The 26931-nt window shown below is 42.2% G+C and overlaps 1 protein-coding gene across 1 annotated transcript in view; it reads right to left on the bottom strand.

Moving 5' to 3' along the window:
- The window catches only part of BUB1B (BUB1 mitotic checkpoint serine/threonine kinase B), a 40442-nt gene extending 18279 nt beyond the window's left edge, over positions 1-22163 (bottom strand). The window contains 17 exon segments of the mRNA XM_065403723.1: positions 1924-2111; positions 2660-2946; positions 6287-6389; positions 6850-6934; positions 7214-7252; positions 7255-7314; positions 7767-7819; positions 8182-8327; positions 9500-9612; positions 11832-12058; positions 14440-14534; positions 17532-17731; positions 17885-18057; positions 18160-18356; positions 20479-20623; positions 20893-20952; positions 22024-22163. Of these exon segments, the coding sequence (XP_065259795.1) occupies positions 1924-2111; positions 2660-2946; positions 6287-6389; positions 6850-6934; positions 7214-7252; positions 7255-7314; positions 7767-7819; positions 8182-8327; positions 9500-9612; positions 11832-12058; positions 14440-14534; positions 17532-17731; positions 17885-18057; positions 18160-18356; positions 20479-20623; positions 20893-20952; positions 22024-22163 (2311 nt within the window).
- Positions 22164-26931: the final 4768 nt, after the last annotated feature.

The raw sequence follows: 26931 nt of genomic DNA, 5'->3' as shown, positions 1-26931 counted from the left end.
TGGGTTTTTGCTCAATAACTATTCAATAATTAGTATAATTCAGGAGCTACCACATCTCAGTCATTTGGAGTGAAATTCACTTTTTGTACCTTCATAATAAGGCAGTTTTTCCAGTGAAAGATATAAAGATTTAGGCTCTGATTCTGCATACTGAATGTGCATGGATGAGCCCCTGTGCCAATTCAGAACCCACAACTTTACCAGGGATTCCACACAAGCGGAAAGAACTGCTTGTGTGAATCTAATTTGCATGACTGTGGCTTAAAACAGTATACAGCTTTAAGTTCCCAAGCAAGCCTTGCAACCTTCGCATTCCTGTTCAAGTATAAAGGTTTTCCTTACAAAAAGATTGGTATTTCATGGATCCATTTGAAACATTTCAAAAATATCTCATCTTGACAAGATTCTTTTCCGATCCACACTTTCATCTCACATCCTGGGGATGCCTTTTAAACAGTGATGCCTAATTCTAGAAATAGACAGTTATCACAAAAGGCTTATTGGAAACAGATTTTAGGTATGTCTACGCTGCAATTAAAAACCTGCAACTGGCCTGTGCCAACTGACTTAGGCTAAGGAGCTGTTTAATTGAGGCATAGATGTTCGGGCTTGGGCTGGAACACTGGCTCCGAGACCCCACCAAACATACCCTAAATGATCTATGCTAATGAAGGATTGTTCCCCAATAGTATGCTAGTAAATTTACTATCCACTAACTGAAGAGTAACAGTCAACTTACATGCTTCTTCCTGTAATCAAATGGGAGATATGAATGCTCAACACCTTTGAAAATATAGCCACTTAATATGGATTTAGGTACCTAGCTATACACACCCACAATTTCGCAAGTTTGGGCTTATTACAACATATGAAATTACGCTGACTCTAGAAGAAAAAAGTGTAGTTGTAGACATGTCAGTCTCAGGATATACGAGACACAAGGTGGATGAGGTAAGATTTTAGAGGCCCAACTTCTGTTGGGGGGTGGGGGGAAGAGAGAAGACTGAGCCACAGAGAGCTCTTCTTCAGGTCTGGAAAAGGTACCTGAAGAAGAGTTCTGTGTGGCTCGAAAGCTTGGTGAGAGACAACAGAAGTTGGGCCACTAAAAGATATTACCTTATCCACCTTGTCTCTCTAGAAGAAAAATTTCTTTCAATTACAGCAGCCATTTTGACTAGAAGAGGAAAACAATCGAAGGGACTCTATAGAATCAGTCCTCATAGTTTGTGTTTTCCATACCAACAAGGGAGGAAAGACATTCAGAAAACAGGAAGTTGCGATTGTAAAAGCAAAAAAAAGAAGTTGAAGCGGAACTTAAAGGGCAAGTTTAAGGCATTTCTAAAATATGTTTAGATTTAGAGTTGGATGATGGCCTTTTCAATATCCCAAACTATGGCACTTTGACTACTTTCCTGCGAAGACTGTTCTAGAGCCTAAAAGATCTTCCTGTAAGGAAGCTTTCCCTGCCATTCAAGCTAAGGGTTGTCTACAGAGAGAGTTATTCCAGAATAAAAATGTCCATACAAGGAGTTAATCAGGAATAGTTAATGTGCTTTAAAATTCAGACCCTACCTTATTCTGGATTAGTTTTCATGTGTAGAAAAGCCCTTATTTTTCCATTTCTTAATTTCATCCCATTACTCTTAATTATATTGCATTATATTACCTTAAATGATCCCTCTCCCCATTTAATATTAACATCCTTCAAATTTGTTTTATTTATATTCCCCACACTGTTACTTAGCCTAGTTATAAGACAGGATATCACAGCCCACTGCATAGACTTACACTTATAAAACCATAAAGCCAATGAGATGTTTACACAAAATACAGCAGAATACAGGATATACATACTGAAGAGACTGTAGCTGAGCTCAAATCTAAGACACGTGGTCTCAACTGAAATTGAGACTTGGTACTTACTAGTAGTGTCTTCACTGCCTCTAGTGTCGCTAGCCATTTCAACAGGCAGGCTCTGAGCCAATTCCAGTTTCTCAGGGATATGCAGATATTTAATAGTGGAGATGTGTGTAACAGAGGAAAGAGAGGAGGCTGAGGAAACAGATGAACCAGAGGAGCGGGTGTCTTCCTGACTTGCTTCCATAATTGGGCTGTAAATGAGAAGACTATCAGCTACTCAATCTTCCAGCTGCTGTGGTGCCTGGATGCCAATCCCTTAGCTACAAAAATATGCCAGACATCCCCAGTAAACACTGAATGAATTCACAATCCCCTTTTCATCCTGAAATGGAGACTGGACAAGCCCTCATGAGCCAAACCATTAATATATTAATAAGAAAGTAGGAAACCCTGAAATATAACCGGAATTGGTTATTCTGTCTAACTTTTTGGCAAAAATTTTTACTCAGCTTTAATCTTTAGATACACAGAGCATGAAGTTAAACATTACAGCAAAGCTGTGACTGTTGGCTGAACAATGAATTCTATTTTATTGGTGTAAAATCTCAAAGAATGGCAAAATGCAACCCAAATCCTGGACTGAGCTGGAAAAATGATGTGTTAAGTACACCCGGCTCTACTAAGAATATTCGTTACATCTAATCTTGGGAGAGAGACTCCCAGCAACCAAAGACTCAAACAGGAAAAAAGGGCATAAGGTATTTTGCTCTTGATGGAGATGTGATCCACAGAGAATTACCTCAGCTTCTTAATGCAAAGAGTTTCATTGTAGATACCCTCACAAATAGGGATTTGCTGGCTCACAGATGTGCTCTTAGGCTCTGGACACTCTTCCTTCAGGGTACTCTCTGGATTGGTAGGAGGTTGGATTCTCTGTGCCACTACACCATGGAAGGGAGTTGATGCCAAGTGGGCTGCCCTAACAAAGTCACACGTATCTTCTGGGCTGGGGCAAAGGGTTTTGTTCTTATAGGAGCCAGTCAAAATTGCATCTTCAGCTAAGGGTTCAATTCCATGGAGCTCATCCTGAAACAAGTAGAAAGCAGAACAAATTAGGTGACAGCTACCACCCAGCCTCTTGATTTTATTTTATTTTTGGTCTTGAACAGTTTCTATTAAAAAGCCTGTCATATAAAAAGCCTCTGAGGATATCTACCTCCCCCTACTCTCCAACACAAAAAGCAACAACTTGTTACTCATTTTTAGCTTCCTTCCTGAAAACTTCCAGATGGCAGACTACTGGATGTCCTTGTTATTTATGCTGATTAACGATGTAAGTTGTACATAATTCTGCTTTCTGACAGTTTACAGTAGAATCTCAGAGTCACGAACACCAGAGTTACAAACTGACCAGTCAACCACGCACCTCATTTAGAACAAGTACTTCTCTACCCCGATATAACGCGACCCGATATAACATGAATTCGGATAGAACGCGGTAAAGCAGTGCTCCGGGGGGGGGGGGGGGGGGGTGCGCACTCTGTTGGATCAAAGCAAGTTTGATATAACGCGGTTTCACCTAGAACGCGGTAAGATTTTTTGGTTCCCGAGGACAGCGTTATATCGAGGTAGAGGTGTAGTACGAAAAATCAGACAGCAGCAGCGACTAAAAAAAGCAAATACAGTACAGTACTGTGTTAACTATTAAAAAAAATAAAAGGGAAAGCAGCATTTTTCTTCTGCATAGTAAAGTTTCAAAGTTTTGAAAGAACCACCATGTTTTGTTCAGTTACGAACATTTGAGTTACAAACAATCTCCATTCCCGAGGTGTTCGTAACTGAGGTTCTACTGTATATGCAAAATATACAACTAAAATTGGTCTTCACTTTTTAATTTTTAAACCCATGTCACCTCCTCCAATGCTCTGTCCCCTTTCTCACTCCTTTTCCAGTTCATACTATTCCCATAGCCAGTCCAGTCATCTGATCACCCCCCAATCATCAACATTTGTATTTCTCTTCCCTTCTGGCTCTTCTCATCTTGGATGAAAGGTATCTCTGGTACAGGCTTCATATGCTCCTCCTATATCATACTGTTAGTTTCAGTTGGGTGAGTGAGTTCTGCCTACCTAGAGTTATATCATTTTCTTTCTGTCCTGAGCTATTGTTTAACATAGTGTTGCTGAGAACTGTTTAAAGCTTACTACCATTCACCTCAGAAGTGGGTGAATTTCAGTGACTAGTAAAGTGATCACCGAATAAAATTTATTTCCATCTGTGTATGTTCAGTAGGCACATTATAAAAAGTTAAAAATCAAAAGTATATCAAGCATTAAAATCCTTCCCAACTCAAAACAGACAGCCTTCAAAGCCACTAATGACTTCTGAATTCCAAAGTCCTAAAGATCTCTTCTCAATAATCATTCACCTGCAACACCCTGAACCTTTGACACAACCACTCTCCACATTTCTCCTTGAGACCCTCAGTTTCTTCGGACTTCAGGACTGTCCAATTCTTAGTTCTCCTACCTTGCTAACCAAGCCTTCAGAATTAGAATTGCCTCAGGAGAAAGATTTCCTCAGTCTTCCCTTTTGGACATGCCATAAGGCAGTGGTTCCTAAACTTTTTAATAAAGGTGACCCCACCAAATGCATTTTTGTCTTTTGAGGGCCCCCATTGCTCCTACTTCCTCATCTCCCCTCCTCCACCTTCCTTCACAGCTGTCCAGCCCCTGCTCCCCCCACAAACCCTTACTCTCCCAACCCTACCCCCTCCTGCAGCCCCTAGCTGGACCCCCCGTCTCTCCCCATGGGCAGGCCACTGTCCCCACCAGTGTTGTCTGCTTGCTAGCTCCAGCTGCTTCCTCTGTACTGTTGCTGCTTCCCAGATCCTGCTCCCCACTCTGCTGCCTAAGGGAAGTGAGAACAGGATCCAGGCAGCAGCAGCACCACGAAGGAAGCGGCCTCCAGGCAATGCGCAGGGCAAAGAAAGGCTGCTGACTGACTGCTCACTGGCTCTGGCTGCTTCCTCTGTGCTGCTGCCGCCATCTGGATCCTGCTGCCCTTGTCACTGCCTGATGCTCAGGGTAAGCGGGAGCAGAAGGGGACACACACAACCCATGATGTGGGAAACACTGCCCTAAAGGCCAGTCTTTTCTCCTTTCCATTAGCCTTCTGGTTGCCTACATGTACAACCATTGTTATTTTTACCCTTCTACCCCCCATTCTGTACAGGATCCCATACCTCCTCAGAGATGTCTCACCACTTACACATGGCAAAAACTGAACTTCTCATCTTCCTTTTGAAACTGTGCCCTGCCTACTTTCTCCATCATTGGTGACAAATCCAGTCTCATTCCTATCGCTCAAAGTTGCAATTTTGAGGGTCTCTTTTACTCTTCCCTTTCCTCAACATCTTGGCTCTCACCAAATCTAAATGCTTCTTCCTCTATCACACTGCCAAAAAAAAAACAAAAATGCCCCTACTTCATCCTCTCTTCAACCAAGCCATGGTTCACATCATGGTTATGTATCACATGAACTACTGCAATCTTATCTATTCAGTTTTCACGGATATTCACTTTTCTCCTCTTCAATCTATCCAGCATTCAGCCTTAATCATATCTCTGGCCATCCTAATTGTATCTTCCTCTCTCAAATCCCTTCACTTGCTCATTACCTACTTCCGCATAAAGTTCAAACTCATCATGACTGCTAAGACTCTGCTCAACTCTGCCCCCTGCCTTGTTATCCCTCACTCCCCACTTTGTACCTTGTCTCTTCTTGCTTTTTTACTGTTTCCCGTCTTGCCCTCTCACCTTAATGCCTTTTCCATTCTGTTTCTAACCACGCATCAGTTGTCTTCTCTCTGCCCACTTTTATAGCCTTGTTTTCTGTCACCAACTTCCATTTCTGTGCAGTGTCCTCCTCCCCCCATATCACTCCCTACTTTAAAATCATCAGAACTTTTATGATTTGCTTGTTATACAAGCGATTTTTGTTCACTTCAATTCTTTCTTTTTGTCTACATTCCATGTTTGTCCAATTACACTGTAAACTCTGAAGAAAGGACTAGGTCTGTTCAAGTCATATAAGAAATGGTCATTAACATGCCATAACTACATTATGCTTTAGTGTTTTTTTAAAGCATCCCTTCACCCCAAAAAAGCTGCACTCATGTCCTGATCAGCCACGTCTCAAGAGAAAGCTAAAAACAAACAAGTCTTGCAGTGTGATCTGAAGGTCACTCCAATGGCTCGCAAACCAAAGAGAAAAGCCAGGGATCCCTTTCTGAAAGTATGGTACTGCTAGTTTCCATCAAGGACTCATTAGTCCTTCTATCACACCATCATCAAGTTCAGCAATAGCACATTCTACACCTCATCCTCCTCTCCTCCAAGAGCTGATAGAGGAAATTTCTCCTTACGCAGACTTCTGGTGATATGTTTTCCTTGGCGGTGATACTATCTGAAGGTTTACGAATAGCAAGGGGACGTCGGGCACTTTTCTGTGGGTGGCCTGCAGGATGACTAAATAAAAGTGACATTGCATTAAATATTTACAAAAATAACTTTTGCTCTCCTATAGAGACTTAATTCACTCAACACTTCAAGACCACTTTGCCTCCTTTTTAGGTCAGAACTACAAACCAATACAATAAACTACTTACCAAGAACGAAGACAATCTTGTTAAGGTAGTATGTGTGTGTGTGTGGGGGGGGGGGGGGGGCAGGAAGGGGAAGGGGGAAGAGAGGAGAAGATGCACTGCGAGAAGAGAATAATTATGTGAAATTAATAAAGGAAAGATTTAGGATGAATATCGGGGAATTTTTTTCCTGACCATGAGGCTGTGGAGTCTCCCAAGAGCAATGAGACAAAACTAGACAATGCAAAAAAAGGAATACTGTCATGAATAATTGTGCTGTAGAGGGAGTGGTATGGGGGTAGTCTAGGCAATTTATTATGTATACGTTTCAGTGATTCTATAACCTGACATTCTGGTTTTCTGAAGCAGACGATTCATCAAATATGGAGAAAAACATAGTAGGATCCAGTGAAGGAGGGAGATCTGCATCTGGAATTAAAAACAGAGACTGGGTAATATAGATAGATGCTCCTGCACAGCACAATGCACACAATGGTGCTTCAGACCCATATAAGACAGCTCAAAGTGCCTGTCCTAGCAGGAAGTATTTGGACTCATGCTTAAAAGCACCCCATTTAAATCACAATAGTAGCTCATAGTGTTAAGATCATTTGGTTTTGCCATGTTAAAGAAACTCAGAGAGTAAAAGGATAGTTCTTAAAAAATGAGCCAGTGTGCTGTGTCTGGAATTTTCTTTATAGCTTGTACCTTTTTTCTTAAGTGTGGTCTCAATTTTCTGCTCATCTGGTCATCCAAAAACACATTGTCTCTCCGGATTTCTGAGCGCACAGCTAGAGGCTGGGTTATTTACTATTCCTTATTGACAGAATCTCATGTCTGGCCATCAAGAAGATAATTTCGTCAGCCTACACCCTTTCAGGAACGAGTAGAGTACACAAGGTCTGAGAAAAGGCATTCTCAGCTACAGCAGTCCAACTGTAGAATACTACCAGCTCCTCCAGAAGGCACGCTAAACTGATATCAGTCTCAAAGAGAGAGAGTATGAAACTCTAGAACTGTACTCAGGAAAAGGAGGAAGGATCCTCAGCTATTAAAATTATTAGATTTGCAGGTCTCTCTAAATAATCACACCTCTTAATCAACAGAACACTGAGCATCTGAGACCCCTGAACAAGACCAATGCCAATTAAGCATGTTCTTTTCACTATTCTAATCCACACAGTTCTGCTATTCATTTGAATGACTACTTCCCATCAGCACCGCCTTCTCTCAAAATGGTATCAGTGCAAACAGAACTTACCCTTGGAGCACGGCTGTTCGTGCTGCTGAGCATTTTCTGCCAGCTGGGACTCACTGTGAACAAAATATAGGCAAGTTTTTAATACATGCATGCAGCCCCTAACTAGACTTAGTAGACAAGTAAGCTGAACTCCGCTATGGTATAACACACTAAACATTACTCTTCTCAGACAAATTATTAAAATCCTCTGAAGACAGATACCTGATTCTGTTCAGAGGCCAATACAGAGATCAGGGTATATTTTGACGAGGAAAAATTTAAACAAACAAACAAACAAAAAAAACCAAACAAACAAAAAAACAAAAACAAAAAACCACAGGCTTCCCAGAAAGTGATCCATACTAAAAAAAGCAAACAAAACCACATTGAGGCAGAGCCTCTCCACCTCCTGCTCCCAAAGCAAATCCTGCACTACCTTTGCAATCCAGTCAGTTTCTTCACAAGAGATGCTGCAGTGAGTGCTTCTGCACTGGAGAAAGCAACTTCTCCTTGTGCTTCAAGAGGCTCTGAAGTGCCCACCAAAACCGATTCCATTCTTGCAGGCTCCCTCTCTTCTGTTGGCTGTGACCATGAAAGGGGGAGTGGCAGAGGTGAGAGAGACAGCACTCAGTGAGCGAATTGCAAGCCATACTACCAACTTCCAAAACTGTATGCGATAGCACTCCGTGTGTAGTTAAAGTCAAGGTAGATTGATGGTTATTTAAATCACCAATTTTAATGATTTAAAATCAGAAAGCAGATAACTTATTTAAAACAATTTAAATCATGCTTCCTGTATGCACTTTATTTTTCTACAGAAAGATTCTCATTGGTTGGTATAATAATGATGTGCTGATTTTATTATTTACAATTAAATATAGTTTTTACACTACATTTGTTACTTCATTAGCCAGGAGGATACAGCATAACTACACACATTTATTTGAGCAATTACATAGCTTAATATAGAAATTAAGAGTGTGAATAAATGTAAGAAAGTGCATGGTTAGAAAGTGCATTTACTAGATAATTAACTGTTTATTCATAATTTGTGTCTAGCTGTATTTGGATGGACGTTAGAATTCTGTTTGGGCATTTTTAAACAGCATTTTTATTTCTAGTTATGCATTGGATACATAAGAAAAAAGTATTTCTGCTAAACTTTCCAGCAAATTACTAACATTTGGAAAAAAGTAAAACACCAACATTCACTTCACTTTTAGGATTGAAAATTATATAGAAATGTAGTGCAGCATATGACAGACTGTGCCACATTTATAAAGGTTGACATCAGAAGTGAAAAATGTTTTCTTCCAATTCAATATGTAAAAAGCAGCCTTTAAGTAAATAAGTTTGAGGTGGGCTCTTACATTTAGTATATTTTTATTTACACAATTTCAATAGAAGCTCAGGGCTTAACATAGGTTGTCAAATTTAGTTTTAAAAGAAAAAAATTAAAATAAAAAAAATCAGATTTAAATAAGTCAGATTTTTTTAAAGCCATTAATTTTTATCCATCATACTTAAAATAAACTGGAAAAGAAAAAACTATAGAAAACAATATTTCTCTCATCTTTCAGTTATTAGGGTGGTGGCCGTATGAGTTATTTATACCAAAAATTTAAATATCCCTTCAGAGTAAGAGGGAGGAAACTGTACAAGCCAGATAAAAACAGGAGTCACTGTTCCATTAGAAGTTTCATCTGCCTTCATACAGGTAGGCCATTAGCACAAATGAACAGGGAAGAAGATACCTGCTCAGATGGTCTCTGCTGCTGGTCATCATCTTTCTCCTTTAGCTTCTTCTCCAGCTCTTCAATCCTCCTCTGCATCTCTGCTGTCTGCTGTGCTATGGCATGAAACTCCTCTAAAGAAGGAAAGCCTAATTAAAGTATTATGTATTCCTTATGAGTAACCCTGTAGCCAAGCCCAAACTATGCACATCCCCAGTAACAGACACAAGATCCTCTTATAAAGAAAAAAGTTTCCCCACCTCCTTCCTGGTGAGTGGTATTTATTTAAGCTATTAACTAGGGCTGTCAAGCAATTAAAAAAATTAACCGTGATTAATTGCACTGTTAAACAGTAATAGAATACCATTTATTTAAATATTTTTGGGTGTTTTCTACATTTTCAAATATATTGATTTCAATTACAACACAGAATACGAAGTGTTCAGTGCTCACTTTATATTTATTTTATTACAAATATTTGCACTGTAAAAAAATAGTATTTTTCAATTTACCTAATACAAGTACGGTAGTACAATCTCGATTGTGAAAGTTGAGCTTACAAATGTAGAGTTATGTACAAAAAAAACTGCACTCAAAAATAAAACCATGTAAAATTTTAGAGCCTGCAACTCCACTCAGTCCTACTTCTTGTTCAGCCAATCGCTCAGACAAACAAGCTTGTTTACATTTGCAGGAGATCATGCTGCCCACTTCTTGTTTACCATGTCACCTGAAAGTGAGAACAGGCGTTCACATGACACTGTTGTAGCAAGCATTGCAACATGTTTACGTTCCAGATGCGCTAAAGATTCATATGTCCCTTCATGCTTCAACCACCATTCCAGAGGACATGCATCCAAGCTGATGATGGGTTCTGCTCGATAACAACCCAAAGCAGTGCGAACCGACGCATGTTCATTTTCATTATCTGATTCGGATGCCACCAGCATAAAGTTGATTTTCTTTTCTGGTGGTTCAGATTCTGTAGTTTCCGCATTGGAGTGTTGCTCTTTTAAGACTTCTGAAAGCATGCTCCACACCTCATCCCTTTCAGATTTTGGAAGGCACTTCAGATTCTTAAACCTTGGGTCGAGTGCGGTAGCTATCTTTAGAAATCTCACATTGGTACCTTCTTCCCGTTTTGTCAAATCTGCAGTGAAAGTGTTCTTAAAATGAACCACATGTGCTGGGTCAACATCTGAGACTGCTATAACATGAAATATATGGCAGAATGCGGGTAAAACAGAGCAGGGGACATACTGAACTCCTTGGGGGAGAATTGTAACAAATTTAATTAACACTTTTTTTTAAAAAAAACAAGAGACATCAGCATGAAAGCATGTCCTCTGGAACGGTGGCTGAAGCATGAAGGGGCATATGAATGTTTAGCATATCTGGCATGTAAATACCTTGCAATGCCAGCTACAAAAATGCCATGCAAATGCCTGTTCTCACTTGCTGGGGCCATTGTAAATGAGAAGAGGGCAGCATTATCTCCTGTAAATGTAAACAAGCTTGTTTGTCTTAGCGATTGGCTGAACAAGAAGTAGGACTGAGTGGACTTGCAGGCTCTAAAATTTTACATTGTTTTGTTTTTGAGTGCAGTTACGTAACAAAAACAAAAATCTACATTTGTAAGTTGCACTTTCATGACGAAGAGATTGCACTACAGTACTTGTATGAGGTGAATTGAAAAATACTATTTCTTTTGTTTATCATTTTTACAGTGCAAATATTTGTAATCAAAAATATACACTTCAAATTCAATTACAACACAGAATATATATGAAAATGTAGAAAAATATCCAAAATATTTAATAAATTTCAATTGCTATTCTATTGTTTAACAGTGCGAATAAAACTGCAATTAATTTTTTTAATCACGATTAATTTTTTTGAGTTAATCACATGAGTTAACTGTGATTAATTGACAGCCCTACTATTAACAGAACCAAAGAGGATAGGTAGGTAAAAAGGCCCATTTGCCAAACAGATCCAGTTTAATCTCTGCTGTTCCTGGATACACCCCTATAGTTGAGGCAGACAGCACACATTCCTTCCTAGGAACAGCTTGAGGAGTGCTGTCATCCACAATGGTTCACCTGTTAACACTGATGAGCCAGTGAACCTCTTTTCCCCCTCCCCATCCCATTATAGACCTCCACATAAGTCTTCTCAGTCCTCTGTTGCTGGTTTTCTACTCTTAGTATCAACAGGTGCTAAGCAACAGTCCTACCTGATGCTTTGCCTTCATCAGTAGCAATAATGAAGGCTGCCACACCTAATGGAAACTGCAAATGTAGTTTTCTGATCAATCTGAAGAAACTTCAGGTCATCCCATTTTGATGCATACCTTCCCTTCTCTTTTTTGCTTTCTTTCTATATATTTCAGCTCGAATCTCCTCCAAGGAGAACTCCTCTACTCCAGCATAAACTCTCTCTTTACAATACATTGCAATCTCTTTCTTCTCCTGACTGTCCTGTTGATGGTTTTGCACCCGTTGTAGTGGATCTTCTTCCTTCCCAGGCTTCCGAGCACTTAAAACATGATTTATGCTGGGCTCAATTTTGCAGGGAGTACTAAGAGAACAAAAGATAATTAACATTCAGCACACAGTCCCCAGAGATGGGAGCATGGATGGAAGTATGGATATCTCAAAAGATCCAGTTAAGTTCAGGACAGCCTATGGGCAACATAAGTCAGCTCATGAAACAGGAAAGGCAACAGAAAGGAATGGAACAGCAGAAAATTTATAAGTAGACACCTATGGGTAAGTGGTAATAAACACAAGCACCAATAAGGTCTAGTCAAATAGTATACACCTGCTATACAACACGTATGTTCTAGAGTGGGAGTTTTTTGCCTTTAGCCCCAGAGACCCTTATGGATTAATTTGCCATCTGCAGCTTCTTGTCACCAATCACCTCCCCCCTGGCTCATTTTGTTATCTAAGCAAGAAAAGTAAGCCTTAAGACAACAGTTCCAACCGTCACCACTCCCAGTCAATGCAGACTTGTGAACAACTGAATTTGTGAAATCTGTTTAACTCTGTGCAAGATGATGCTTATTGAAATTCTAGTGAAGAGTTCTGTGGAAAAAATCCTAATGCAGAAAGTTAAAACTTAAGTTTTCACATTAAGAAAAGTGAATGTTTAAAATTAAATAGACACAAGTTAAGAGAAGGTACTGTACATCTGGGGTCAGGCTTCGGTTATGGGGGGTACAGGTATCGTTTGCAAGGATGAAAAGTTGCATACATATCGCATAACCTGCATAGACCTAGATTGGGGTGCAAGGGTTTTTAAAGTGTCAGTGGATAAGTGGGCTCAGGTACGCCACCCATGGAATGAATAAGGAGTCCAAGTCAGTATCGGTGTAGCGGATAAGTACATGGGTGGGGTGTGTCCCTTGGTCCGTCAGGGAAGGAAGTAGGTTATTTCCCTGGTTGACGGTCTCAGTTACTCAGTGGGGTATTGGCGGTGTCCTGTGATGTGTTCCATATAAATGTCTCTGGACCACCTGATGGTGTCGGACACCATGAGCTGTCTCATGAGCCGGGCGTAGCGTTGACCGACTCTGCATGCTCTTAGAACCGGCTCGTTGTGGGGGTCCCATGAGCCCGGCGCGTATCTGGACCTCGTAGCCCTGGGCTCTCAGGGTCTCGGCCAGCGGGCTGAGAGAACCCTGAGGCCAGCATGAAGATTTTGAAGCATGCAAGATATAGGCCTCACAGTTGGGTTTGGGAAATTTGCTAGAGAGTCAGCTAAATCTATTTAGGACCCTTCTACCCCAAGCTTTCACATTCTGTTTTTCACTCTGTAAACATGGTTCCAGTTAAACTCTTTCAAGCATAGTTTGGGGCAGGTCAATGCTCATAGCATGGACAGAACAGGACAGATTTTTCTAAACTGTTCCCATAAGGTATAGCCTCATCCAAAACTGACTGGCCAGACCACTTAGAAAGCTAATTTAGGTGGAACCATATTTAAAATGTTTCTCAATTCCCTTTAAATATAAGTGTAGACAGGACCACACTGTGCAAACAGCAAAGGTTCAACCTATACTATAGGAAACAACCATGTCAGGGGACCCAACTATATAGCATGAGGCGACTCCCATAACAGGTGAGATATGTTTATGTCTTTAGCATAGACAGGACCGTGCCTTGTTATAAACATGTTCCTGGATTATGATACACTTTTGGATACAGCTAGGTAGCATGGTTCCAGGACATGGCTTAGATTCCATGCACAATATACAAAACTATGGGCTTAGCTACACAGTGCAGTAATGCACAACAGTGGGGTGTGAATTCTAACGTGCATCAACATTTTGTGCACGGAATCTAACTGGCCCGTGTAGACTCTGATGGAGGACACTAAAAGTTCCCTAGAGAGCATTAATGCAGCACTGTTCACACTGTGTAGACAAGCCCTTTGAATTAGGGAAAATCTGTGCTGCAACCAAGCCCTTGATGCTCTTGCTTTTGTATTTTATACACAGTCAAAAAAGAAGCAATGTTCCACTCACTTTCCCTACTGCAAGATAGCTGTGGCAAGAATAACTACCACCAGTCACCTTCTTCAGAAAGGGGTAAACAACCTCAACTTTTTTTCCTGATGTATGAAGCGATAAAAACATCAGAGGAATTTACAGGCATTTTAGTGAGCAATGCACAAGCAGGAAGCTAGGTTCAAGCCAAGTAACATACTCCTCCATACTTGTCATGGAAACTTTTTGAAAGCTTTCTCAAAAGAAAACCCCTTTTTAAACTAACTCTAAAGTTCCAAAAGACACTACGAAACATAGCTACAAACCTGGATCAGACTTGGCTGCTCCCTACCACCACACAGACAAGGCCATAGACTTATGAAGTAGACTTTTGAGAATTCAGGGCAGCTGTGTCCTCCCCAACCCTGCCAGTTCCCACGACAAGCCTTCTGAGGAGATGGAAACTCACATGACTTGTTGCTGTGCAGACTCTTCCACATATGGGGTAAAGCTGGGCAGCACACAGGGCACCTCTACACCAGAGTTCATGTTACCGCGAGGACGCTGAGGGAGCAGAAACCCAATGTTAGCAGCTTAAAGATTCATTCTTAAACACACCCAATAGGCTGATTTGTTCTCCTTCTCTGCCCAGACTTTTTGATGTCCGCAATGACAACTCATTAAGTCCTTAAAAATCCTGCCTCCATAAAAACCCATATTTCTCCAGCACTTCAGTTTCCTTCTGCTATGCAGTCAAGTTACAAAATTTCGAAATGGCCAACACCCCGAAAAACAGTGACACATACCTTTCTTTTAGACTCCTATCTCATTTCCAGAGATGTTGATAATCCTCACTACCCAGTCAATATCTTATTTTTTCCTCTTCCACCCACTTTTCGCTTAAGATTGCCCCAATACTTCAGCAGCATAATCTCTACTCTCAGCTGAGTGCTTCCTGACTTCCCCATTTTCCTCCCTTGCAGATTATGACCAGGAAGTCAAAGGAAACATCAAGTTGGCAACCCTTGTTCCTTCTCATTCCCCTTGACTTAATTAAAAATAGGGCTGTCAAGCGATTAAAAATATTAATCGCTATTAGTCGTGCTGTTAAACAATAGAATACCATTTATTTAAATACTTTCGGAGGTTTTCTACATTTTCAAATATATTAATTTCTATTACAATACAGTGTACAGTACCCACTTTTTATTACAAATATTTGCACTGTAAAAAACAAAAGAAATAGTATTTTTCAATTCACCTCATACAAGTACTGTAGTGCAAGCTCTTTATCATGAAAGTTGAACTTACAAATGTACAAAAAAATAACTGCATTCAAAAGTAAAACATAAAACTTTAGCACCTATAAGTCCACTCAGTCCCGCTTCTTGTTTACAATGTCACCTGAAAGTGAGAACAGGCGTTCACATGGCACTGTTATAGCCGGCGTCGCAAGATATTTATGTGCCAAGTGCGCTAAAGATTCATGTGTCCCTTCATGCGTCAACCACCATTCCAGAGGACATGAGTCCACGCTGATGATGGGTTCTGCTCAATAACGATCCAAAGCAGAGCGGATGGACGCATGTTCATTTCATCACCGGAGTCCGATGCCACCAGCAGAAGGTCGATTTTCTTTTTTGGTGGTTCGATTTCTGCTGTTTCCGCATCGGAGTGTTGCTCTTTTAAGACTTCTGAAAGCATGCTCCACACCTCATCCCTCTCAGATTTTGGAAGGCACTTCAGATTCTTAAACCTTGGGTCGAGTGCGGTAGCTATCTTTAGAAATCTTACATTGGAATGGTGGCTAAAGCATGAAGGGACATATGAAAGTTTAGCATATCTGGCATGTAAATATCTTGCAACGCTGTCTGCAAAAGTGACATGCGAAAGCCTGTTCTCACTTTCAGGTAACATTGTAAAAAAGAAGCAGGCAGCAGTATCTCCCATAAATGTAAACAAACTTGCTTGTCTTAGTGATTGGCTGAACAAGAAGTAGGACTGAGTGGACTTGTAGGCTCTAAAGTTTTACATTGTTTTTGTTTTGAGTGCAGTTATGTAACAACAACAACAAAAATCTACATTTGTAAGTTACACTTTCAGGATAAAGAGATTGCACTACAGTATTTGTATGAGGTGAATTGAAAAATACTATCTTTTGTTTATCATTTTTACAATGCAAATATTTGTAATAAAAAATAATATAAAGTGAGCACTGTACACTTTGTATTCTGTGTTGTAATATATTTATTTCTATTTGAAAAATGTAGAAAAACATCCAAAAATATTAAACAATAGAAGACCAATTGAAATTTATTAAACAGTGTGGTTAATCGTGATACATTTTTTTTTAGTTAATCGCATGAGTTAACTGCGATTAATCAACAGCCCTAATTAAAAACTTCAGATACTGTGAACCACACTCCATTCACTTGGACCAACATGCTAGCTATGCAAGCACGTTTCATTCTCAATCAAAATTGCCCTTTAACTAGCGGCAATTCTTTTCTCAGGGTTTTCATAATTTGAGTCCTTTGCTCTTTCCTACTCTTCCTTCTCAGTTGTTTGATTTCTACCATTTTCACTCTCATGATACTCAGGTGGTCATATTTTCTACTGCCCTTTGACTCTTCCACATCTATTCTCTCCATCTGCTCTGACTAAGTCACTCAGGTATTGGAGTGATGGAGGCAAGAAGTACCTATTTAAACAAACTGTTGACTTAATTTCAGCTGCTCTCAGCTAACATTTGAGACTAAACTGCTTCTTTTCAAAGAGGAGCAGCCTGAAGCACAATCCCTTCTCCCCCAGCCTTTCCCTGTCTGTCTGCAAGCCACTCTACATTGCTAGAGTACTGCCTCGATGCAACTTCTCCTCAGCACCTTCTTGATGCTTTTGATGTATCACCTTAACTGTCCCACTCTAAGTCTCAGTTCTCTGGCCACCAGACCTGTGGAATGTTACTGACCCCCTTCCCATGCATATAAGGCTGCATAACCACATCCTCAAGCTGTTCCACAGGTTGTGCTGCACTAAGCCAATTTAGCTGCAGCTAATTAATCTTCTGCTTTGCTCTCATCTCATCTCACTGGACTAACCAAAATGTGTGTGTGGGTGTGTGTACACACCTTCCCTCCTGTCCCTTTTCCTACTCCACCCTTGGCCAGCTTCTCTCCTTTCCACCCCACCCTAGCTCCATAAAAGGGTACGAGGTCTCTTCTGTTGCACCTTCTCGTTAGCAAGAATTAGACTCAGCAGACGTATCTGTTGATTTCACAGTGCAAGGGGAGCTTTCTTATAAATCAGTGGAGCTAAGGGGCTGGAAGCAGAGATGTAGAGATTTTGTAGGAAGTTATAGAAATAGCCTGGCTTAGGAAGAAATCTTAGGTTGAGGCTTTTGTTATTGTTATGCGAGTTACAATAAAGCTAAATCCTAAAGGAGGGAGATAAGTTTGACTTCATATATAGCATGCGTAGACTTAATTTGAAAGAGACTGGGAAAAGTCACCTACTCTTATAACCTCCCTCCTTTTTTAGGCAACCAGCCTTGCCATTCCTTACCCTGCCTGAGTTCCAAGGTCCTGCCTTCAGTTCGTTCTCTTTGGCCCTTCCTGTTGGGGGTGCTGCCCATGGCTGTGGTGTAAGTATAGGAAGCTCAGCTCTGGAGATTGAGGCTGTGTTTTCATCAAATACAGCAAAATTTGGGCCATTTGACACCTGTTGAGATGTTGAATTCTGGAAGCTTTGGCCTCGGTTTGCAGCTAGATGTAGAAAAGGAGACAAGTTGTATATGAATAATGTTAGGAACACTCAACTACCAATGTCAGCTATTTGCATACTATACTCAAGTGTATTTTTGACATCACAAGATTACTGTTTTTCAATAAGCATAAGGATTGACCAGCCAAACTTACCTTTAAGAGCATCGCCTACTCGACTGATTGGGGCTCTCACATTTTTCTTCCCCTTGCCTTTCAGTTCTGCCAGTGAGCTCCTTTGGGTTTCAGTTATAACAGAAAGATCCAACTCCTCCTCATCTTGCTCAAGTCCCAGCAGGGTCTGTCGAGAGACACGGGCTTGAAACTGCCTGAAAAAATGCAAAAGTCAGTGTGAATTTCACTATGCAGGTTGCCTATTCAGAGCCATACAAAACAAATCCATTTTTACTCATTCCACGGGCAAGTTTTACCTGTGATGAGACTGTAGTTTGTCTTGAGGCTCAGCCCTGCGCTGAAGCCCTTCCTGGAATATTAAATCTGCTTTCTTATAACTACCTCTCGCCTCAAGCGCCTCTGCCCATGTGATGTAGAATAACGCCAGCGATGTGCCAATTTCCTGGCTGTGTAGATAACTGTAGAGGTCCAACGGTTCACTACAGTAGTTTCCCTGCAATAGCCCAGAAGTTTCAGTGATTTACTGCACCAATAAAATAAAAAAATAAAGACTGGGTCAATTGCTGCCCTTTGATGCACCTGCAAGGCTTCCATTGTTTTCAATTCAAGTTCCACAGAAGCAGACCCAAGGTTAGACATAACTCTTTGCATTTAAGAGAAATATCAAAAGTTCACAAGATGAGGAAAGCAATTGCTAGAAGATTCAAATATAGTGCTACTAAGCAAGACTGCTATTGTTACCTATGACTCTATGCATATACTTAATGGGTGGTAGAACTGTTCACTTAATTCCAGCCCATAAACTTACATATGGGCATTTTCTCTCTTTAATTTTTCTTTATAATAGTAATTAAGAATTGTGTAAGGTGCCAGACTAATGGCCCTGGAGGCAAAAGTCATGTTAATCCTCAGAACAGGGACACACTACCCTGTCAACAACCTGACATTTGGGGAATGGGAAGAGAAGCAAGAAGAAAGACTACCTCTAGCATCCAAAAGGGAACTTAGGATTTAGGGAATTCATTTGGTACCAACTAAGATGCAAGTGAATGGTAGTTTTGATGTGGAATTGAATGGGCATCCTATAGCATTAACTTTAAAATCACTCCCGAATCAGGCTAGATTTAGAACGGTGACCTACAAGCCACCATTACTAACCTCAAGCTGTCCAGATCCAGTCCCTCCAACAAATGCACCTTGTGAAACCAGCAGAACAGTGCTAATCAACATTTATTTTGTTAAATTATTTCAGGTCTCATATTTTGTAACTTGGGTTAGAGAAGTTACACTAGAACTAGAACCCTTCTTTCTGCCTCAAACAAGCAAAGCTTTACACTAGTCTGATCTTCACTGGAAGGAAAGCAGAGATGTTAGTATTACTGTAATACCTAGAAGACCTAGTTATGGACCAAGCCCCCACCGTGTTGTGCACTGTAGTTACAGAACAACAACAACAGTCCCTGCCATAAAGATCTTCCAATTTTACTTTATTCTTTTGACTGTTACATTAGTTTTGAAATTAGCTACTTTTCATTGTAAGGCAGGTGAGTAGCAGCAGTATTCTCACTTCAGCTTAACTATAGATGTTGGACAGTTCAGGATCACTCATTTTCCTACTTGAAGGGACCAATTAAATCACTCCGAGGGACAAGGAAAAGGATATGAACTTTATGAAGTGTCCATGTGTGATAGTAGCTAGAGGACATTATGTGTCTTCCAGGAGTAAGGATCTTGCCTAACAGAAGACTTACTCTCCCCCTACCGGGGTGATGCAGGAGAGAGGGTACTAGGCAGAAGGAACCCAGTTCTGGGAAGCAACAAGCACTTCAAAAGGATGTGCTGCTTCTTAGCAACACACAGGGCATATGCAATGGAAAATGAGCCACCTAGAGAAACCTGTGAACTGCTATTGCATATGATGCACCTGTGCCTTTAAAAAAAAAAAAAAAAGACAATATTTTTGAAATGTTTTTGCCTGCTATTGTTATGACATTTAAGACAACTAGAAAAAGATTAAAGGAAAAATTTTTCTTCTTTCCATTTATTCTGTGTATTCAGTTTCACTGTCAGTTTCCTCTGTTTGTGTGTGCCTTCCATGCAGCAACAGGGAAGAGAAGAAAAACATCAAAGGATAAAAAACCATGAGCTGTTCTGAGGCTTAGGGGCAAATATAGTAGCTGACATTTCATTTACCCCTCACTGGTTTTTTTTTCTTCTTCTAACTGACTAGATTTCAAGTCAGCTGCATTCCTTTAAGCTTCTTCTGCTCTGTTTAACTGAGCAGAGAATCAAGCTGCATCAGTCTAAAGAAATATGTAGTTTTTCAAATGAATACTTCTGAAGAAAGCCAGGTACAATTTCTGTCCAGGCTGAATGACACCAGAAGACTACTGAAGATTCCATTGGAAGAGCAGTCTTTAAATGATAGATTGGTATATGAATCCTATATTGTGAACAGCTGTCACGTGCCGGACAGAAGTGTAGAGAACTAATCCTAAATTTACACTGCTAGCAGTCACAGAATGCACTGTACAAAGAAAAGCAGTTGAGTGACATCCGAAAGCTTCAGAAAATGCTTAAGAAAGTACCTAAGAGAACATCAAAAGGATACTTACAAACTTGAGCCAGAGACTGAGATAGCGAGGGTCTTTGTAGTATCTCTGCTGCTCATTCAGTGCTTTTACAGCTCTCTCCAGCACTGCTGAGAGGTTGCTCTCTTTTCCACCTTGAGGGAATGTTTGCTCTGTCCATTTGATGTACCTGTAGATGGTATAAAAATAGAGGCATCTTAATTTTTATATATTATGAGAAAAGAAAAATTAGGTTTATAGTACTGAGAAAAGATAGACCATAGATTATTACAACAAAAGACATTTCTCTTTGTACACCTTAACCTATTGATGCGGGGGTTTCTGTTAAAAAATGAAAGCACTTTATTCACTTCTTGTAATAGTCCTACATGAAACTCTCTAGAATTTCCAACTATTAGAGATTTTACTGTCCCATTCTAGCAAAATAAAGATGCCTACCTGTCCCAAACATCCAATGGATCATCTCCAGAGTAAAAGCGGATTTCAGATTCAAATTCCCTAGAAAAGATACAACATGATACGTAAACAGTAACTCAGTACTACAAAGATATAGTTAACATGGCAGAAAACAAGATCTTCACTCCTATTCATATCACGGTGAATATTTCTTCGGAGACAAACTTGTTTATTTCTCCTGCAGCAGGACCAAATCCTGCTCCCACTGGTGTCAAAGGAACCAAATTAGGCTCTTAAACCATCCTTGGACACAAAAAGTTTTCTAGTACTCTGACATTTTACAACAAGGAGGCATTGGAATAGCCTTTCAATGCGCATTTCCAAAAGTTACTATCCTGAGAGTCATATGGTCCCATCCAAGAGAATTCTTGTACCCTGGGAGGGAAAGATAATCAACTGACAGGTAGCCCATTTTGAAGGATTATTATCGCGGAGAGGTATTTTTCCCTGACAAGTAGCCGTCCTCACTAGATTATTATGGTAGGAGTTGTGCCTTCCCTGTTCAGTACTTTCATTTGGAAGATTACTATAAAGCAGAGGGGGGAAAAGGAGGGACATCCTCCTGTAATATTTGTATATTCCTCTTTAGAAGACTATTCAGACACAAGAGTTTCTCCTTAATGCAGTGTTCTCAAACTTTTTTATTGGTGACCCCTTTCACGTAGCAAGCCTCTGAGTGCGACCCTCCCTTATAAATTTTAAAAAAAACAACAACACTTTTTTATATATTTAAACACCATTATAAATGCTGGAAGCAAAGCAGTGTTGTGGTAGACGTGAACAGCTCACAACCCCCCACGTAATAACCTCGCAACCCCTGAGGGGTCCCAACCCCCAGAGTTTGAGAACCCCTGCCTTAGTGCTTGCAGTTTAAATGTTCCACTATTGAACCATAAAAGGAATTCCCTTTGGCACCAGCCCTTCATCTATATATTGCATAAAAGGCAAATTCCTTTGACAGCTTTAGTGTGCTACAACCATACACAGCAGCATTAGTAAAATTTCAGACTGTACTTCTGCTCCCTACACTCTTCTTATAGCCAGGAGACTAATGGTGGAAACTCAACAGAAGGTACAGAAACACTGATGAAAATAGGTCAATATTTTACTCACTGTTTTTGCTGCTGAATAGCTGTGTGGCTGGAAGTCTCCTGCTGAGACAAGACCTCCTGCAGGGTAGACATGATTCGCCCCTGTCTCAGGGGTTGCACATTCTCTTTACTCAGCTCCCACTCATTCCACTCCTGTGACATGGTGACCTCCCCTGAAACACTGCACAAGAAAGTAAACAATAGAGAAAGGGTGGTCCAGGGCTTCAGGTGCTAGCCTGGGACTTACTTGACACACCCAATTCTCTGCTCTGCCACAGACTTCTCACAACCTCAGGCAAGTCACTTAGTTCTCTCTCTCTGCCTCAGTTCCCCATGTGTAAAACGGGGATAACAGCACTTTCCTGTGTTGCAGAGGTGTCATGAGGATAACTGCATTAAAGATTGTGAGGCAATTAGATGCTACAGTAAAAGGGGGTGGGCCAGACAGATAGAATACCATGGACTCCTGTTATACTCCTATTAAAGCTACAACTTGAGAAGAGTGAGGATGAGAGAGAGGCCCTTGATGGGGTATTAACTAAATGAACCACCAACTTTAAGTGTTGGCTGAAACAACACAGCCACTGTGGCTCTTCCATAGACTTGACAGAATTCTATGTTTTATAATTTTGACAGATAAATAGATGCTTATTTTAAGCATTTTTCCTATTTACATGTTCACAGTTGCATTAAATTATGGGTTTTAAGCATTTCGTTTCATTTTTATCAATTTACATTTTCACAGTTCCGGAAATTAGGGTGACCAGACAGCAAGTGTGAAAAATCAGGACAGGGGGTGGGGGGTAATAGGAGCCTATATAAGAAAAAGACCCCCAAATCAGGACTGTCCCTATAAAATTGGGACATCTGGTCACCCTACAGGAAATGATGGGGGGGGGAGGGGAGGTCAGGCAATAAGTACTGAATGACAGCAGAGGTGGAGGTTCAAAAAGGTAAAGCTTTATAACCATTAAAACACAATCTCTCAACATCACAGAACAAAACTATACAAACTAAACATCCTTAAATCAGAAGCTCTCGGGCTGTGTTTTTTCGTCCTTTGCCTATCCGTAAGGGGCAGTAACGATCGAGAGAAATATGTTTCGGTGGGTTTGGCGGTGCAGGGTGAAATCCAGACTTGCTGACATTTACCAATAACAATCTCATCCTGCCAAGCGGGGGGGCGGGGGGGGGGGCGCTCCGCAGCGGGCGGGGCCGTGTCTGCGCTGGTGCATCTGCCACAAGGGGGTTTGTAGACACCCCCCAGTGAAGGAGAAGACCGAGGTTCTGAGATCGCTGGGGCACGTCCGAAGGCCCAGCCCCTCCCGGGACACCCCGCCGACCCAGCAATGGCTGAGCCACCCCGGAGCCGTCCTGCCTTCAGCGCTCCCCGGGCCGCCCCCAGCGCCCCGCAGAGCCCACCCAGGGCCTCCTCCCCTCGAGCCGCGCTCACCTACCCGGCGCGGCAACCACAGGTCCGCGGGCCACGGACGCCGGCTCAGCGCCTCCGTAGCTAAGTCCCAACAGCAGCCAGCCAGCTCGCTCGCTCCGTTCGAGAGTTTAAACTTCAACCGCCACCAGCCTCGGCCCCATTGGCCGGTTCCTAGTACCACGGACACATGTGATTGGTCGCGCGGCCCGCCGGAAGCTCCGTGTGCAGAAGGGTAGTTTCCGCTGCGCCCATTTCCTACGGCAGAGCGTGGGGTCGGGGTCCCGGTCCTGTGCAGTGGGAATCCGAGTATGGGTTCGTGATAGGTGCTGCTGGCCCCAGCATCACAGGGCTCAGGCTGACCTCGGCCCTTAATTTAGCTCAAGCCCCACAAAATCGCTGGTCGCGCGCTGGCCCTCAGCCCGCAGGGTCAGCATTAGTGTTGCTAATCACACAGACACCCCTTGCCCCGCCCCTTCTCTGAGGCCCCGCCCCCGCTCACTCTAGTCCACTTCTGCCCCTGTATGCTCTCTTCCACCCTCACTCACTTTCACCAGGCTGGGGCAGGGGGTTGGGGTTCAGCAGGGGGTATGGGCTCTGGGAGGGGGCTGGGGCAGGGGGTTGGGCTGCGAGAGGGGGTGAGGTGGCTGGGGGGGTGGTTACCTTGAGCGGCTCCCAGAAGGGCAAATGGGAGAAATTCCAGAGGACTGGAAAAGGGACAAATATAGTGCCCAGCTATAAAAAGGGAAATAAGGACAACCCAGGGAATTACAGACCAATCAGCTTAATTTCAGTACTCAGAAAGATAATGGAGCAAATAATTAAGCATTCAGTTACAAGGGATGCCAAATAATCCACATGCACAGGAACGTTTATCCAGCCTTCAACACAAAAACAATATTTGGACATTCAGAAAAGCTTGGCTAAGGTTACCCCATCCAAAGGATGTCTCAAGATGGACCTACATCCTCCAACCATACCTTTGCTCTTCTTACCTGCAGTGGCAAATCTTGGAGGAAAAGAGGAAGGGGTAGGTCTAGGGGACAACCATACCACCTAGTGTTCGGTTGATCCTCAGAGTCTGACTGAGTAACCAGTTCCCTTCATTCATGCTCACAGTTAACTTCTGAGAGTTGCGTTCAAATCCCTCCCACCATGACAGTTAGAACTAGGGTGACCAGATGTCCCAATTTTATAGGGACAGTCCCGATTTTTGGGTCTTTTTCTTATATAGGCTCCTATTACCCCCCAACCCCGTCCTGATTTTTCACACTTGCTGTCTGGTCACCCTAGTTAGAACCATTAAGCTATCCTTATGCAAAAGTGCCAGGCTATTCCTCCAACAGTGCTGCATCTCGCAACAGTGCCACTACAGTGTGCGGGGTAACTACTGAGTAGAATATTGTCGGATTTTTTTAAATAAGGGTGAAAGGGAAATTTAGAGGGATCTCACGTGGTTGAGATTTTCACCTTGTTGCATTAAAAAGTATCAGATCAAAAAAAGCCACCTGGGGTGCTGCTGCATCAGAGCAGGCCAGTCATCACCAGTTGATGAGTACTGATTGGACTGCAGGGGAAACAAACTGCTTGGCTAAGCCCAAGAGAACCGGGTCCCTCAGCTGGGGAGTGAGACACCACTGGCCCAGGGCTGGGGGGAGTCCTCTCTCCCCACCGCAGCCCCAGAACTGGGAGAGAGGCATCTGTCCCCATCACAGCCCCGGGCTGAGGGGAGTCCTCTCTCCCTGCCACAACCCAAGTTGGGGGACAGCCCTCTCTCGCTGCCACAGCCCCGGGGCTGAGGAGAGGCGTCTCTCCCCACCGCAGCCCCGGGGCTGGGGTAGAGGTGTCTCTCCATGCCACAGCCCTGCACGCCCCAAGCTTCCCCATTGCTACCCCCCACGTCACCCCACTGCCCCCACCTACCACTTATTACCCCCGCCTCACCCCACTGATCTACCTACCTAGACATTCTCCAGGCCCACCTGTGGCTACACCCCTATGTGCACGCCTGCACGGCTGTACTAATCAGCTGCACGGCCCTTGATGACTTCTTGTGTGGCTGCGCAGGCACGCAGCTTAGAGGGAACACAGGTTTCAAGTGCTTTGGAGGATAGGATTAAAATTCAAAATGATCTGGACAAACTGGAGAAATGGTGTGAAGTAAATAGGATGAAATTCAACAAGGACAAATGCAAAGTACTCCACTTAGGAAGGAACAATCAGTTGCACACATACAAAATGGGAAATGACTGTCTAGGAAGTACTGCAGAACGGGATCTGGGGGTCATAGTGAATCACAAGCTAAATATGAGTCAACAGTGTAACACTGTTGCAAAAAAACAAACATCATTCTGAGATATATTAGAAATGTTGTAAGCAAGACACAAGAAGTAATTCTTCCACTCTACTCCGCGCTGATTAGGCCTCAACTGGAGTATTGTGTCCAGTTCTGGGTGCCACATTTCAGGAAAGATGTGGACAAATTGGAGAAAGTCCAGAGGAGACAACAAAAATGATTAAAGGTGTAGATAACATGACCTATGAGGGAAAATTGAAAGAATTGGGTTTGTTTAGTCTGGAGAAGAGAAGACTGAGAGGGGACAGGATAATAGTTTTCAAGTATATAAAAACGTTACAAGGAGGAGGCAGAAAATTTGTTCTCGTTAGCCTCTGAAGATAGGACAAGAAGCAATGGTCTTAACTGCAGCAAGGGCGGTTTAGGCTGGACATTAGGAAAAACTTCCTAACTGTCAGGGTGGTTAAGCACTAGAATAAATTGCCTAGGGAGGTTGTGGAATATCCATCATTGGAGGTTTTTAAGAGCCAGTTAGACAAACACCTGTCAGGGATGGTCTAGATAATACTTGAGTCCCGCCATGAGTGCAGGGGACTGGACTAGAAGACCTCTCAAGGCCCCTTGCAGTCCCATGCTTCTAACATTCAAGACAGTCAGCTTCATCCTTCTCCATACTGCCTGTGCGCCAGCAGGAGGAGCACTGAGCACCAGAGAGAGAGTCACCCTGCTCTAAGTTCGAGTCCACAGTAGCTGGGAGGAACAAAAGGAAAGTTCTCATCAGTACCTGCAGCCTTGTGGTGGAGTATGCGCAGTCACACTGTGGGGAGGTAGGCACATGCATAGGCTGATCAGCACAGGGCACTGTAAGGGGATGGAGCACTCTCAGTGCAGATGGAATCTGTGGAGAATGTAGCTGCCAAACTCTAAGAAGTCTCTACTTCATACATGCAAATTGAGGGGTTTTTTTTTGTTTGTTTGTTTGTTTGTTTGTTTGTTTTTGAGGCTTATGACTTGGCCAAATATAGGTGAATTTTCACTGGGGTAGCAAAAGGCATGTACCTGACATCAACTGCCCTGCCAAATTTCAAGTCCCTGATCCAAATCCTGGAGTCACTAAAGCTTCTCACCAAAGCAGTAGTAAGAATATTTTAACATGGGCAAACACTGTATTTTTCTCTAACCTCATTCTTGGCAATGGCTGTATC

Source organism: Emys orbicularis, chromosome 4, assembly GCF_028017835.1.
Source record: "Emys orbicularis isolate rEmyOrb1 chromosome 4, rEmyOrb1.hap1, whole genome shotgun sequence".
Taxonomy (NCBI): domain Eukaryota; kingdom Metazoa; phylum Chordata; order Testudines; family Emydidae; genus Emys; species Emys orbicularis.
Note: the sequence above shows the minus strand (reverse complement) of the source record. Positions and strands in the feature narration are given on the sequence as shown.